This window comes from Chenopodium album, chromosome 12 (assembly GCF_948465745.1).
Source record: "Chenopodium album chromosome 12, dcCheAlbu1.1, whole genome shotgun sequence".
Classification (NCBI taxonomy): Eukaryota; Viridiplantae; Streptophyta; class Magnoliopsida; order Caryophyllales; family Amaranthaceae; genus Chenopodium; species Chenopodium album.
In genome coordinates, this window is record NC_137845.1 from 15,784,624 (window position 1) to 15,800,871 (window position 16,248).

The following is a 16,248-nucleotide window of genomic DNA, read 5'->3' on the forward strand; positions in this document are numbered from 1 at the left end:
AACATATAGAAATCGATTGCCACTTTACTAGAGATAAAGTTCTTGAAGGACTTATTCAACTGACTTATTTGCCTACTGCAAGTCAGTTGGCTGATGTGTTCACTAAAATTCTTCCTTCTCCTCAGTTTACTCAGCTATTGTCCAAGCTAGGTATGGTTGCACCAGTCCCTAGCTTGAGGGGGGTATTGAGCATATGTCTAAAGTAACAGCCAGCACAGCAAATTTGTTATAACAAATTCCTTATTTGTTATAAGGAAATTCTAGTCAGCATTTTCTTTATGATGTAATAATTCTACTAAACTAGCTGTATAAATAGATTAGAATTAGTTAGAATCAATTAATTCATTCTTTTATATAAATACTCTTTCTCTCTCTAGATTCTCCATAATAAAAAAGTTCTCTTTGTTTCCTCCCTAATTCTGTACAAATGCTCAGCTATTCACCATTAATAAAAGCTTGATTACTGCTCAGTTGTTGATTTACTTTGTTGATCTTACGCACTTTCACATAGACATTATTGACAATTGTTCAATTCGTACGTTCATGCTTAATGTATTACTTAGAGTTCTTTATTATAGTTAGCCTTTAAAACTGCGTCTATTATAATCCTTTAATTTGGAGCTTACCAGCTAATAACAAAATCGTAGGATCTTCGAGCAGCATCTAAATCTTCTCGTGCATTCGTAGCAGAAGACATATGGTAGGAAAGGAGATTCATCCCAACAAATCCATTTTGTTTAGCCTATATCCAATTGTATTAATAACATACCTATAAATCATGGAAGAAAAGGCGTAACAATAACATGATATCATATATTCATACCTGATACTTTTCCTTATACAACCTAACAGCAGATCCATGAGCCAACAATAGATGGTGAGCAGCAATATATGGTTCAGTCGTCGAGTCTCCTCTACTACAATTATGTGTTCCGAAAGGGAAAATCTTGCTGGAGGTGTAATTCCTACGTCGTAGCCACCAAAGACGAAGATATTCGCCTCGTTGAAATTGATTTTTTTCCTGGTTTTGTTTTATGCATCATGGAGGATGATTCTATCTTTGACAAATTTAATTGATTTTTGTAAGGATCTTATAATAATGTAGAGACTAGAGTACTACTATACCGAGTATATTTATTGTTGATAAACTAAAATCGAATGTTGGTTTTTAATGGATATTGAAGAATCCTTTGAACTTAGCAATCGAAGGTATAGACGTTAATGGCAAAGTTCAGTTTTAAACCGATCAGAAAACTGTTTTATTTATTTATTTATTTTAATCAATCCAGTTTTTTTTTATTTTTTTTAAAAAAAAAATATTTAAGTCAAGTGGATGGATGGACAAAATTGGTCATTAAAAATAGAGGGTCAAGATTAAAACTATTACAATAGCTACAATTTTATTATAGCCATTGAATAGTCTTCCTTGATTTTTAACACTATTCATTAATTAATTTTGCTTTGATTAACATTTGTGATTTATAAGTATAAAAAAACATAATTATGTGGGATTTTGTTAGATTCATTCAATGTGTACTTAATTAAAATTCAGCATTTACTCTTTTTTACAACAATATAATTAAAGATATATTCGATTAAATTTTTGTATTGGCAAACATGATAAAAGAAACGTGTCATCTAATTTGGAACAGAGGAAGTAATCCATTCATATTTTAAACAGGAAAAAAAAATGCATATTACGGTTTTAATATGGAGTACTTCCTTTTGTTTCTATTTGTTTGCCCCGTTAAATTTTAGTGTGTCAAAATTTTAAATGTTTGTCCATAAATTATTGCATTATTCCATAAATTATAGCATTATTTATGAAGAAAGTTTTATATGCAATATATTTTTGAAGAACGAATCTATGGATCGGATCTAGACAAAACCCGAATCTCAAAAGAACGAATCTATGGATCGGATCCACTGGATCCAGACGGGATCCTCCATTGCCATCTCTACTCATTGATATGAAAGAGAGAAGAAGTGACGTTATCCTCTAATTCATATCAATTGACACATTTTTCAATGTTAACTTGTCAATGCGTAACTTTAAATAATACTTTGTCCATCTAATGAAAGAAAAAGATATATAATTAAGGGACGGAGGGAGTACATATTAATCATCAATAATAAAAAAAAAAAATAATAATAAACTTTGATATTTTAAAAATAAATGTTGAGACAAGTTCATTCAATTACGATTTTTTTCTTAGGTACGCATCAAAATAAAATTAACTCATTCACTTGCCCACCTACGTATCATTTTCACTAAAAGGCATATTACAGCAAAGCATATTCAAATAGTTAACCATTAATTAAAGCACTAGCCAATACCCTTCAAAATAACGAAAAAAACAATAAGCGCTGCGTATTCTGATGTTGATGCATACGGATTATATATGTAGACTCTTCGGCACTCTCTTGGATTTCCTCCTCTTGGACCCCTCCCTTTGGATCGGGAGTTTTTTTATCCACCTCCATCTCAGGAGGTGGTGGAGGGGTCTTCGGCGGAGACTGAGGTGGTGGCTGGGGAACCCTCGGCGATCCACCGTCTTCCTCAGGTTCCCGAATGTTAATACCGACGGGCCTCGGCTTCGTTTGGAAGTCGTGAGGGCCGATGATGGCCATCCTTCTTCTTTTGCGAAGGGGCTGCTCGTCCATATCTGATTCTTCAGATTCTTCTTGGATTTGGTTTTCGGGACGGGCAGGGGCTTTCCCTTCTCTTTGTCTTTTGCTCTCTTCAAACTGCAAAAGACAGGGGGGCAGGAAGAACGTGAGTAAAAAAAAAAAAAAAAAAAAAAAAAAAAAAAAAAAGAAGCTGAAGCCTGAAAAGCTAAGTATAACTCACCGAGGTCTTCAGCAAAGCCTCATCTTCTTCCTCAGCTGCCCTTGTTGCTGCTTCTTCCTCAGCAGCCCTGGAGGACCCTTCTCCCCCTTCACAAGCTTCAATAGCCCGTGCAACCTCCTCGGCTATACGGGCAGCTTCAAGTTCCTCAGCTAACAGTTGAAACCAAGGATCTCTCTTCTTCCACCAAGGCTTCTGCCTCTGATACAGAGCAACAACCTTAATTTGGAGATGGGAGTGATCTAGATGGACTTCCCTATGCTTCGGATCGGTGATAGAAGGGGCCCGATCGATTATGACTCGTTCTCGAGTAACGCCGAGACGGTTGTAGTCAATGCCGACGTTAGTCTCGTTTCGCTCTGAGTATAAGAGAAAAGGAGCAAAGATCAGTTCAGCAAAATAAAAGATGCTGGGTTGGCTCAGCAGAAAAGTGCGAAACAAAAACAGAGAAAAATAAGTAATAAAGGCCTCGGCCCCAGCCGAAGAAACTTACCATCCCTAAACTTTCGGCTGAGGCCGACAGCTGCTAACATGTGCTCTTGGAAAATGTAATGGTTATCCGGGAGCCAAGTCTCCGGGATATACTTCATTCAGTCGCCAGCGCCCCCAGGGTTCAGCATTCTGCCGAAGATATTTTGCTGATTAAGGTTCAGATCTGGGCCACTATCTTCGGGAGGGCCCAGGCTTCCCATTTCAGGATCAGGCTCAACTAGATACCTGGGAGCGCTGAAGACATAAGGGTGGTTAGGAACTGTGGGCGCCCTAACCCAGATCCATTGACCTCTCCATTCCTTGTCTGAAGAGTCGTTCGGCCACATTGTTAAATACTGGGGCCGAAACTCAATTCGATACCACCCAGGACTGTGATCTCCGTGCCCACTTTGAGTGTTTGGCACTAGCCGATGAAGCTTTTTGAAGCAGTGAAGGTTCGGCACATATCTGAAGAACTTGCAGACCCACAAATATGTCATCACCCTTCGGATGCTGACAGGAGTTAGCTGACACAGGGAGACCCTGTAGTGGATCAGCAAGTCTCGGACGAACACGTCCAAAGGAAACCTCAGCCCGTACTGAAGCTGTCTTGTGTACACCCCCACATACCCCGGGGGTGGACGATGGATTCTATCGGATGCTAGGGGCATTCTGCACCAATATCCATCGGCTTCCATAATGCCGTAGTGCAGCTCAATCTGCTCGGCAAACCGATATGCATCAGCGTGGTCTACCCACCAAGAGTAGGGGCAGTTCTTTATCATGGCTGAGGCAACCTCAGCTAGGGATGGCAATATTAAGTGGATATCCACTAACCCGCTCCATCCGCAATAAATAAATGGACGAAAATCCGAATTAAATGGATGAGAAGCGGGTGATGGATGAAGCGGATGATGGATCGGATCGGATATGGATGATACTTTTTTCACCCGCTAACAATCCACCCACCCGTTTAACATATATTAATTTTTTAATCAAAGAATTTTAATAATAAAATATGAAATGTGCAAGAAAATTATATGTATTTTTTGTTGCAAATTAATTTTTCAAACAATATATTGTTATTGTTTCCTTTTTAATTAATAAAATTAATAAAACTATTGTACAAATAACCAAATATTAAAGTTTATGTGAGTTTTTTTTCAACTTTAATACTCATCCATTAGTCATCCGCTCCACCCGTTTCATCCGCGGATGATGGACGGATGGATATGGATGATGGGTGAAGCGGATGATGGATGGATGTGGATGGAGCGATTAGAGTAATGGATGGATGCGGGTGAAGCTCCATCCGATCCGAATCCGATCCATTGCCATCTCTAACCTCAGCATCCTCCCACTCTTCAAATCCAGGGAGGACATCCCAAAGGTTGGCGGGGTCTTCTTCGTCCCGCCCAGAAACGCTCGGCCCCTCCGTTCCTTCAGGAGGCGCCGATGAAATTGGGGTCGCCCTAATTCCTTCAGCAGGGTCAGGCCCAACTCTTTGTCCATTCCAAGTCCCATTCCTGTTCCTAGGATCGGGAAATTGCCTTGCCCTTCTCGGAGCACGGGCCCTACCTCTAACTCCTCTCACCATTGTTGAGTTTCGAAGAAAAAGTTGAAAAAAGGGGAAAGAGTTCGAATTCGAAGAAAAATAAACTAAAATCAAAGGAAATTACCTTAATCTGAAACGGAATTTGCCGATCTACAAGTTGGTAGTGACGAATTTCAGTTTCTAAGCTTAATGCTCGGGGAATTTGCGAAGTTTTGATGCGGGTTCTTGGGTTTTCTCGAGAGCTTTGGGTTCGTGTTTGTGAAGAAGTGAGGAGAGATAGTGCGCTTCTTTGATTTTATTTCCAGAAATGGGAATTCCAGGAGTCCGCGCCTTAATTTCTCTTAAATACCTCACTAAGTAACCGTTAAACACACATCCCTACGATTAACCACCCATTATCCGTCCAACTTCCATTAATTATCCATTCAACCGTCGTTATTTCATTAATTGCGGTTTAAATTCAAATTTTTGGATTAATTAAATCATTTACTTCCCTCCTTTTTCTGGTTAATTAAACCCGACCCGTCATCCTTCCAAATCGGGTCTGGGGGGCTAGTTGTTTGGGTCCAATTTAGTCTAATTGGGCCTAGTCATTAAATGATCCAATTAAAAGCCCAAGGTCAAGGTTCAACTCTCCAATTGTGCTAAAGTCAAGATCAGTGAACAAGGCAAGTCAATTGGGCCAAGGCCCACTTCTCCCGTATGTACAAAGGTATAAAAGCCATCAATATCACATTTGTACATACACACACAAAGCCTCAAGCAATTAACTCTCTTGCGTAGCTTTCTCCCTCTACACATTGTAATGACTTTAGCATCGGATGGGCCTTCCTCGGCAACACCCCCGAGGCTAGTTTACGTGTGTTTGCTGTGCAGGAAACCCTCGGCCCAACGTCACTTGGACCGAGCCCAGTCTTCACCACTTCGTAGGATCTTCAGCAAGGTCCCATTGTTTTTACCCGAAACAATAACAAACACCTGAGTTGGTTGTTGCTCGCTTTGTATCACCAACTGTTTCGTATGAGTTTTGAAGTGTTTCAATCCTCTTGCTGAAGAACAAGAAAAAAGTTATTCGAAGAATTCAATCAAGGAAATCTTCAAGGCTTGAAGATCATGAAGATAACTAAGATAGGGCTTTGTACTGTCTTTGTTATTCAAAATGTTTGTAAGTCTGCATGAATGGTTAAGTATAATGGCGAAGATTTTTCTACTTAGGAGTTAAATGTGCAAGTACAATTAAGGAATAGTTGAGCTAGTACTTTGGACACTATTAGATTAAGAAATAGAACAAAAGGTTAATATATATGCTGAACATGATCTATTAGTTAGCAAATATTCAGATTTTCTAATGGGTAAGGATTTTCCTTAAATGTTGTTTCAGCAACAGGAATATTCACTGACTAAGGAGATCGTAATTGTACTATTTAGGATGATGAAGTATTTCACATCATACGATATTACTTATGAAAAGAGCATAATATAGTATGTAAGTCCTTTTCATTGTGCGATTTGTGTAGTGTGGAACGAAATAATTCATCTCCTAAGAATTATTTAACTTAATTACATTTCCAATATTTAAGCTTAAGCTTTTCACGCACAAGCTTAAGATAATCGTTTGATGAAAAGCTCAAACACACCTAAAAATAAATTATGTCAATTATACACTTATATTGCACACATTGTTAGGATTTCACTGTTTTGTATCTTAGCTTTGTGAGAAAGCATTATTGAAAGATATTGAATCACTACAGGTTTAGTGATTGGGGAGCATTTGTGAATTGTGAGTTAAAGTGCGAGTGCTTGTGAGTTCAAGTGTGAAATGTTTCACATTGAGAGTTAGGTGCGGAATTAATATGACTTGATAGGAAAATCATTGTAATTGCATTTGTTTTACGGAGGAAATTAATAAGAGTAATTAGGATAGAGAGAAAATAGACTTTGAGTTAAATCGAACCCTTTGGTAAATTATTATGTTTTTTTTATCACATTTATTGCTTAACTATTTTTGTTGTACGAGACCAAGTTATATAGGTTCCCTTAAAAAAATTTATGCATGACTTTTGTATAGAATTTCATTTTGGAATTTCATCACTCCTATTTCTTTTACCAATTCTTTTTATGTACATTATCTTGAAATTTCATCACTCATATGTCTTTCTATCACTCGAGAGCAACATAAGATGCTAATATTGACATAATTTGATCTCATGCATTGGAAACTACTCTAGCTAAAACTTTGCCAGCTAAGATAGCTTCGTAAAAATTCACCGTTATACATACTGAACTTACTGCTTAATCCGAATATAAATTCGGATGGAGTGAATTTTTTTTAATTTTGTTTATAATCACAAAATCTGCCTCACCCTTTATGGAATCATTTATGAATTTTGGTCCATATGTAGAGAAAATAAGACTATTTCAAGAAATGATCTTACCTCACTGCTTTAAGCACACTCAGATTGAAGGACTCTCGAAACATTACCCCATAGTTGGATCACCCATCATGCCGTATTGCCATCACCTTCTTCTACACTATTCTCCTAAATTAAGGTTGTGTTTGACTTTAGCTATTCCTTTTATTTTATTATTTTGTTTAGAGGACATTAACTTGTTTAAAATTGCCTTATTCGTATGTGAAATACGTTTTTTTAAAAAATAACTTGACTTATTCTGTCAACATGTAGTCCATAAAATTTTAGGTAAAATGACATTCATGCATACAAACAAAGTAAATTGTTTTTCTTTTTCTTTTTAAAAAGGTAAGAAAAGAAAAATAATACGCCACGCCCCTCTCAAGGGGAATTCTTAATATAACAAAGTACATTGAATATATACATTACGAAATCTTAACCCAATAATTATGTTCCTCGTAACTAACTACTCTGTACTTCGTATTATTAAGAGCTTCCCTTGTAAGAATGGTCCTCTTGAATTACTCCATTTGTCAATACTTGTTTGTCCCATTGGTCTTTACACAGTCTTCAAGATGCGTCTTGTAACATAAATAACTTTACTTTTATAAGCGTAAAAATTGTAAAAACTTAATATTAATAAAATATATAATGAAACGAATCCAACAAGACCCCGCATTACTATAATACAGAGTACCTCTTATCAATTAATGAGAATTTGTCAAAAAATTTGATGTTTAACCCATTATTTGCAATGGGGCAAATAATTTAAGGATGGAGTTTGTTTTTTTAGACTACTCTGTACTTGTATCATCATGTAACCTCAACCAAATATCAAAATGAATAAGTCAATTATATTCAATTTCTTCAATCAACAACAAAAAATAATTTATAAATTTAAAGGATTATTAATACATAAAATACTAATGATAAAATAATAAAATAACAAGCAAAAATTTCCTAAAAAAAAAAATAACAAGCAAAAATATTGCAATCAAATTTGTCAAATTACCTTCCTCTATTTCCTCGAAAAAAGTAACCTCCTCCAACTCAAGAATAGCCCTCTTTCAATTAAAGATGAAATTCCCATATTACCCTCACCACGAAAGCCACTTACGTCAAGTGTACAAGGGCAAATCCGTCCAAGCACCAGAAACATGACCATTCTCACAAACATAAGCTCTAACAACAGGCTCACCATCATCATGAAATCCAAACCCTCTCTTCAAACAAAATGCTGAGTGCAAATCCCACGTCTCTTTACAACTACAAAACGCACAGTTTAGATCAATACTACTCCGATTCCCGTCGTTTATCGTTCGCCACACTCGAGTTCGCTTGAAGTTCTTAAACACTCCTCTAAACAACATGTAATTCCGCTTGTCCTCAATATGAACACACCCTGGCCATTCACTTATGTACAAACAATCGTCTCGAAATCGACTCGCTAACAACTTACTTCCTTGCTCCCTACTCAGATTCCACACTCCTGAAGCGAGGTGAGACCGTTGCGGCCTGGAGACCTTACGTCTCTTGGCCGCCTCATTGCTTTCGTTGTTTGTAACGACGAACTCCGAGTCCAGATTCGCCACCCCTGTGGTTATCTCCATAGGGGTGTTGGACTCGGAGTTATCATAAATTGTATCGAAGTACAAATCATCATATAATGACCAACCCCCAAACTCGGGATTATCATTATTACCACTATCGATTTTATTTGAGTTGATATCTGTTACAATCTGGGTTTCGATACCATTGTCATCCTTGACGATTGCTGGTTCTGATGTTGACGACGAAAACAACAAATCAGAGATCGTATTGGTTTCAGTTTTGGTTTGGATTAGGGTTTCGAGTTGTAGATATTCCTCGGTAGCTCCGATTTCGCGGCCGAGGCCGAAATCGGAGTTATCAAGCAAAATCCCGGCATGTAGGAGACCAGGGCAGCAAACAGCACTCTTCCACAAAGAATCCCAACCGTCCGACGATGACACCGAAAGAAGATCGGAAGAAACAGAAGGAAGAAAACTGAGACATTTCGATCTACAACATACCGTAGATATCAATGAGCTAAACTTCCTACAAACGCAAGACAAACGCGCCCAGTGGCGCGGATCATCTTCTAATAAGAAGAATATCTTAAGGGTAATGTCGTCGGATAGCTTCGAGAAAGTGGTGTCTGTCATTGGCGATATATTAGACTTTGACGGTGGTGGTGTAGTGGGGGATTGAGAAGGAGGAGAAAACAAGAGGAAAGAAAGAGATAGAGATTACGATGATGATTATGATGATGATGAAGCGGAGAAAGTGGAGGGGGTGTTTGGTGTTAGTTAAGTTGGGAAATTTGTGGAGGGAAATGCATGAAGAGAAATGTTGGTATCGTGTCAATATCTGGTCCAAATAAGCAAAGTTAAGGTGGGGTACTTTAATTTATCTTTGTTGGGTGTATGTGAGTGTGAAAGTTTGATGTTCTGATGGTTTTTTTCTGGTTAGTATTAAAGCATGTGGTATTAAAAGAATATAATAATGTTGTCAAAAAAAAGAATTTAATATTTTAACAAGTTGTAAGTATGAAGAATGAGAATGAGAATGAGTACATCTGGTTGGACTAAGAAGCCGTTGAATTGCTTGGTGTAACAAAGTAGAGGTGTCAATTCGGATAATCGGATGGAGTTTGGGTTGGATCTGTTCGGCTCGGATATGTTCGGGTCAAAATTATTCTTATAATTCGGATCAGGTCGGGTCGGGTCAAATTCGGGTCGGATCAAATTCGGGTCATGGTCTATCGAGTCCGGGTCAGATATGGGTCGGATCAACTCCAGATCGGTTCATGTTCGGTTTGAATAAATTCGGATCGGGTTCAAAACGGGTTTAACCGGGTTAATTTCGAGTCGGATGAATTTGGGTCGGGTTAATTTCGGTTCGGATGATTTCGGTTCGGTCAAGTTCGGTTTGATTAAGATAAGGTTGATCCGTTGATTCATTAAATTATTCAATTTCAATTCAATTCCTTTTTGTGTTTGTCTGGATTTTAATCGAGTTGACCCAATTCATATTTAAATAAGGTTATTTTTAAACTAGAGTTATTATTGAGTTTTTACCTTATTATTGGGTCAATATCAAGTCATTCATATATCATACGGAGTATATTTTATCGAGTTAAAAGAAGAGGTTTTGATGTTCAAGTATTACAAACTATTTGTAGCAAATTTTAGATGAGATGAATATAAAGCTTAGAAAATAATTTTATGTAATTGGTATATACATGAAATAAACTTGTTATTTCAGATTATTTCTTTGTAGTAAAAAACGTAAACTTATTAATAATAACAGAGCAGTATAAGAACTTGATAAAAAGGTCAAAAATTAATTATGGCCTGGTTAAATTCGGATCGGGTAAAAATCAAATCGAGTTAAAATTGGGTCGGGTTAATATCAGTTCGGGTCAAAACAGATCGGATTAGATCGGTTATTTGCCGAGTCAATTTCGGATCAGGTTGAGCTCGGGTCGGATCAAATCGGTTCGGTTAGAGTTCAGGTCGGGTCAAACCGGATTCAGGTTGAGTTCAAGTCGGATCAAATTGGTGCCAGGTTAAGTTCAGATCGGGTTGAATTCGGATTCGGGTTGAGTTCAGTTCGGTTACAGATCGGGTTTGGGTCTTGAATTTCTCGGATCAAATCGGATCGGTTACAGTTCGAAACGGATAGCTATTTTTGGGTCGGTTCGGTTTTGACACCTCTATAACAAAGTACACGATCCAATAGTTAATAGGTTGTGTATTATTATCAGGTAATGTTGCATGCAAATTCAACATGGTGGCATACATTTACTGAGAGAAGTATTTTACTTTGTCATCTTAAGTTTTTATTTAGCATAGTCTTATACGTGGCTAGTCACATAGTGTGGTCACTTTACATAATTACATACAAAACAATTAAATAAGTAATAGGGGGTTACGGTGATGAGCAAATAAGGTTACGTTAACACGTATGTAGGTTACTTTAATGAGAAATAAGAGTTACGCTCTTAAATAAATGGAATTATTCTTTCATTTTTTAAAACAAAAGAATAGGGGGTTACTCGAATGAACAAATGGAGTTACTTATTTTTACATTACTTGAATTCACTCGTACAATGAATTTGGGTTACTTTTATGGACAACAGGAGGTTACTCTTATGAAAAATTGAGAATATTCATACATATAAATTAATATTACCCTTATAAATTAATGTGGTCACACCGTGTGACTAGCCATATACAAGACTTACCCATTATTTAGGTATGATTCTCTTTCTCAAAAATAAAAATAAAAGTTTACATTTGTCTCACATTGACTTATACGAATGAAGTATGTTTAAAGATATGGCAATCGAATCGTTCAGGTTGGGTATGGATATAATCAAGTTATTTTGAATTGGGTCATTTATTTTTGGGTCTAGTAGTAGACAATTAGGTTGTGTTAAAGTTGAGTCTGATCATTTAGGGTTTCGAATATGTTCGGGTTTTAATAATATGTGAAAGGGTCGGGTCAAGTATTGGGTTAAGACTTCGGGTTAATTTCGGTTGGATGATTTTAAGTTAAGAGTTCTAGACAAGATAATTCAAGTCACGCTCGAATCAATACACTTACACATTACAAAAAAAAAAAAAAAAAAACAAATATAAAAATAATTCATGTCGACGATCAAGCTATTTGGATCAAGGTAAGAATCGATTCAGGTCACTTCAGGTATTAAATCAAAAGTAGGTCATTTCGAGTCGAGTCGGGATTTGGATTGTTGTTCTAGGTAGGGTTGGGTATTTTGGGTCATATAAATAGTATGGATTAGTTTTCTCGAATCTGTAAGATATACATTAATAATTAAGTTTATATAAGAAATAATCATATACATTCTTAGAAGAGCTGATAAAGATTAAATGGGATTAGAGTAAGGCTTAATAAGTTTTGGTAAGGTTATCTATTAAGATATGTTAAATTATATTTGAATAAAATAATATAGTATTTTATACGGGTAATAAGATAAGAAGAAATAAGTTGAAATGAACAAACTAAAGTACTCCACCTTATCTTATACAACCTTTGTTTTATGCAAACAATAATATATTAGGAAAATTGTTACTCTCTAATAGGTGTTTGATTTGAATTAAAACATCCCTTACTTCAAATTAGGGTTTCAAATAACTACTCATAAAAGTACAAAAATAAAGTATAATACTTTGTTATATATTTATTCTAATAATAATACATTAAAAGAAACAACTTTGTATATGGGCCAATTAAGGAAAGATATGCAAGGCAAAATCTCTTGGTAGGTAAACATAGATGTGGTCCTAATGCTTAGAGATTAAATTAGCGTCCATAAGACGTAATCTTAAGATTTTAATATACATAAGAAGACTATAATATACACCCTAAAAAAAAAAAAAAAAAAAAAAAAAAAAAAAAGACTATAATATAAGATTATATAATAAGCTCCGTGAAAATCATTTCAATCATTTCATATGACCGATAATGTTAAGTTGGACATAGTGGCATACCCATGTGCTTTTATCTCTATCCATTTGCTTCCTTTTTCTAGTTCAATAAATGCATGGCTTCAATTGTGTCTACTGTTTCATTACTTCCTAACAACCACAAGTTTGTCTGCTCTAAGAGATCCACCAATTCGGGAATCTTCGAATAATCGGTGCTACTAGTATTGCCTCTCCCTTGGTTATTTAATTTTCATTAGAATATTAGAGATCCTCTAATATCGACAGTGGCGGATCCAGGATTTTTCGGGTGCTAGGTCACCACCGACTACTAATCAATAATTAATGCAAGAATATTAAAAAAAAAGCTAATATTTAAAAAAAAAAAATACATTCCAAAAGTAATAAATATCCATATTACAACCAAATAAAGGAAATTACAATTGCTCTCTACGAGTTTTCATGTTTTGATATCGATCTATAATATCATTCATTTCAACATTCAAAAACATATCTCGCTCTATATAAGTAACCAAGCAATCATTCAACATTTGATCTCCCATGCTATTACGCAATTTATCTTTCACTTGCGTCATTCCTGAAAAGACCCTTTCTACACTTGCCGTTGCAACGGGTAGAGTTAGAACCAACTTCAAAAGCAAGTACACTCGTTCATGGGTTTCATGCTTTCCCGTCTCAACAAGTTTCACGGAAAGCTCACTAAGACTCTTCAAATTCCAAAACCTCTCATCATTTCTCATAGCAACGATGAAATTATCAAGAGAATAACCAAAAAATTTCAATTCATTACTTGGAAATTCATTAGGATAGAATTTGGCAAGTTGAATCAATTTACTTTTGTCAAATGAAGCAAAACGATTAGTGGGATTAAAGTAAGACATACATACAAGTAGTTCCTTACTTACCTCCGGGAATCTATTTTCCAATTCTTGTAGTTGAAGATCAATGACACTAAGAAAAACTTCAACCCGGAAATGATGAAGATTTGTCACTTGTGGGCCATTACCTCTATACATTCTTCTCCCGGGAACATGATATCTCCCCTCCATGTTAGGAACCTCAATTCCATGTTTATCCATAAAAGAAGTAACTTCCTCCAAATGAGAATCCCATCCTTCATCTCTCAACTTTTGCAGATTAAACTTGGTTACATCAACCATTTCCATTGCATTTACAATATCCTGATCATGTTTTTGCAAAGCCACATTCAACTCATTTGTAATCCCAAATATAGCAACCATCAAATGTGCCACAAATACAAAATCAAATGACATCAACAAGTGTGTGATAGATTGTGCTTTATTTGAATCAACTGTATCGGAAACTTCGGCAATGGAATCAAGCGACTTCAAGATTGTAGGATATAAATCAAGCACATTCAAAATTGTTTTAAAGTGAGACCCCCAACGAGTGTCACAAGGTCTACCTAAGCCACGTTCTTGATTCAAACCAGTTCCTGATTCAACTTCACCTAAGGATAATGCCTCAACAACTTGATCAGCTTGTTTTTCTCGAAGAAATTCTTTCCTCTTAGGTGAACCTCCCACAAAGTTCAAGAGAGGTGCAAGTACATCAACAAATAGCCAAGCACAATCTGAATTTTTTTTAGCAAGGGCAACTTGTGTCAATTGAAGTTGATGAGCAAAGCAATGTACAAAGTATGCTTGTTTACATTCATTCAATACTAAAGTTTTGAGACCATTGATTGAACCTTGCATATTACTTGCCCCATCATAGCCCTGACCCCGAACTTGAGAGAAAGTCAAAGAATACTCCATGAGTAATGACTCAATAGCAGCTTTAAGAGTCAAGGAAGTAGTATTAGCAACATGCACAACACCAAGAAATCTTTCACACACTTCTCCCTTTTTACCAACATATCTCAAACAAAGAGCCAATTGTTCCTTATCGGAAACATCGGCAGACTCATCAGCAAGGATAGCAAAAAAACCACCATTAAGATCTTCAAGTATTGCTTTAGTTGTTTCTTTTGCACAAGCATGGATGATATCTTTTTGGATAGTTGGAGAAGTAAGTTGACAATTACCGGGTGCCATTTTGAAAACAACTTTGGAGTATTCAAGATCATGTTTAGAAAGAAGAGTCAATAGAGAAATAAAATTACCTCTATTCAATGAACTTTCTTTTTCATCATGACCACGAAAAGGTAGCCCCTGAAGTAAAAGCCACCTAATGGTTGTGATTGAAGCCTCCAATCGCTTACGATAAGCACTTCTAGTTTTCGTCGTTTGCTTTGATAGAGCAGTGATAATACTACCCTTTTGTTGCTTGAATAACTCCATGGCAGTCACAGCTTTATGGTGAGCACTCATGTGTTTGCTTGCATGATCTCGAATTGTGTTTAATCGATTCCAAGCACGAAAACCATCACAAACAAAAGCATCACCTCCAAAAGTGTTATCATCCTTGAATAGATAGCAAATGAAGCAAAAAGCAGCATCTTTGGAAACACTATATTCCAGCCAAGAGCCCCAAGTATCAAACCATTTGACATTAAATCGACGCCTCTTAGTTCCGAAAAATGTTTGAGGATATTCAAAATCTTGAGGTTGGCAAGGCTTTCTTTGAAGGTATGTCCTCCTCACTAAATCTCTATCATCAGGATGAAAATCACTCATTTTTCTCCTTTGTCCCGGGTCTTGTGGAAGATTAGCAATATCATCTTCACTTAATCTTCCATTATCAACCCGAACTCTAGGACTTGAAGTAACTTCAGGAATAAATTCTCCATCTTCATTAAGAGTAAAGTTATGTGATGGAGAAGAATGTTGTTCACTTTCTTGATGTGGAGAAAGATTTTGAGGAGGTGGAGGAAGAGGATTTTGTGGTGGAGGAGGTGGAGGAAAAGGATTTTGTGGTGAAGGAGGTGGATCTTGTAAAGGAGGATGAGGTGGAGGAGAAGGATTTTGTGGAGGAGGAGGACTTTGTGGAGGAGGGGGATTTTTCGGACCAAAGAAACTTGTGATATCACACATTTTTTTCCTTTTCATTCTGAAAACCACAAATGCTTCAATTACAATCCACATATGCAATTATCTAAACTAATCAATTCCAAAAAAAAAAAAAAAAAAAAAAAACAGAAACCCTAAGTTCTAATATGAAATCATCAATTAATCAATTTTACTGTCAATTTATAATATCAATTTACAGGAAACAATTTATAATATCAAATTATCAATTTACAGGAAACAATTTCAATTCCTAAAAAAAAAAAAATCAGCAATTCAATTCCTAAAAAATCAGAAACCCTAACTCCCTAAATTGATAAATTATCAACAATTTCAAAAAACAATAGAACACAAACTAATTGACGAGATTAGGTTACATAATCAAGTCAATTAATCACAAATTCAAGTACTCAACCAAACAATTCAACAATTTGGGTATAATTTACAAATTTAAAAACTTAAAAATAAAGTATAAACTTACCTGGCAGGCTGGCAGCAAGAA

At 36.1% G+C, this 16,248-nt stretch overlaps 2 protein-coding genes across 2 annotated transcripts; both read right to left on the reverse strand.

Annotated features, from left to right (window-relative positions):
- Nucleotides 1-8,119: 8,119 nt before the first annotated feature.
- Nucleotides 8,120-9,587, reverse strand: LOC145572128 (phytochrome A-associated F-box protein-like). The gene has a single exon (XM_081631147.1). It carries the CDS (start codon nt 9,466-9,468, stop codon nt 8,404-8,406), a length of 1,065 nt encoding a protein of 354 aa, XP_081487273.1. The 5' UTR covers nt 9,469-9,587; the 3' UTR covers nt 8,120-8,403.
- A 3,190-nt stretch (nt 9,588-12,777) lies between these two features.
- On the reverse strand, nt 12,778-15,773 carry LOC145570972 (uncharacterized). The gene is made up of 2 exons (XM_081630085.1): nt 13,198-15,773; nt 12,778-12,859 (listed from the first exon to the last, which is right to left on the reverse strand). Exons 1-2 carry the CDS (start codon nt 15,771-15,773, stop codon nt 12,778-12,780), a joined length of 2,658 nt encoding a protein of 885 aa, XP_081486211.1.
- Nucleotides 15,774-16,248: the final 475 nt, after the last annotated feature.

Bases quoted from the DNA above. Each gene is read 5' to 3' on its own strand.
- LOC145570972 (XM_081630085.1), bottom strand. From the start codon at position 15,773: ATGTGTGATATCACAAGTTTCTTTGGTCCGAAAAATCCCCCTCCTCCA. The intron at 12,860-13,197 runs GTAATTTCCTTT...TTATTGAACTAG, and splicing joins AAAACTCGTAGAGAGCAATT to AAAAAGGAAGCAAATGGATA.
- LOC145572128 (XM_081631147.1), bottom strand. From the start codon at position 9,468: ATGACAGACACCACTTTCTCGAAGCTATCCGACGACATTACCCTTAAG.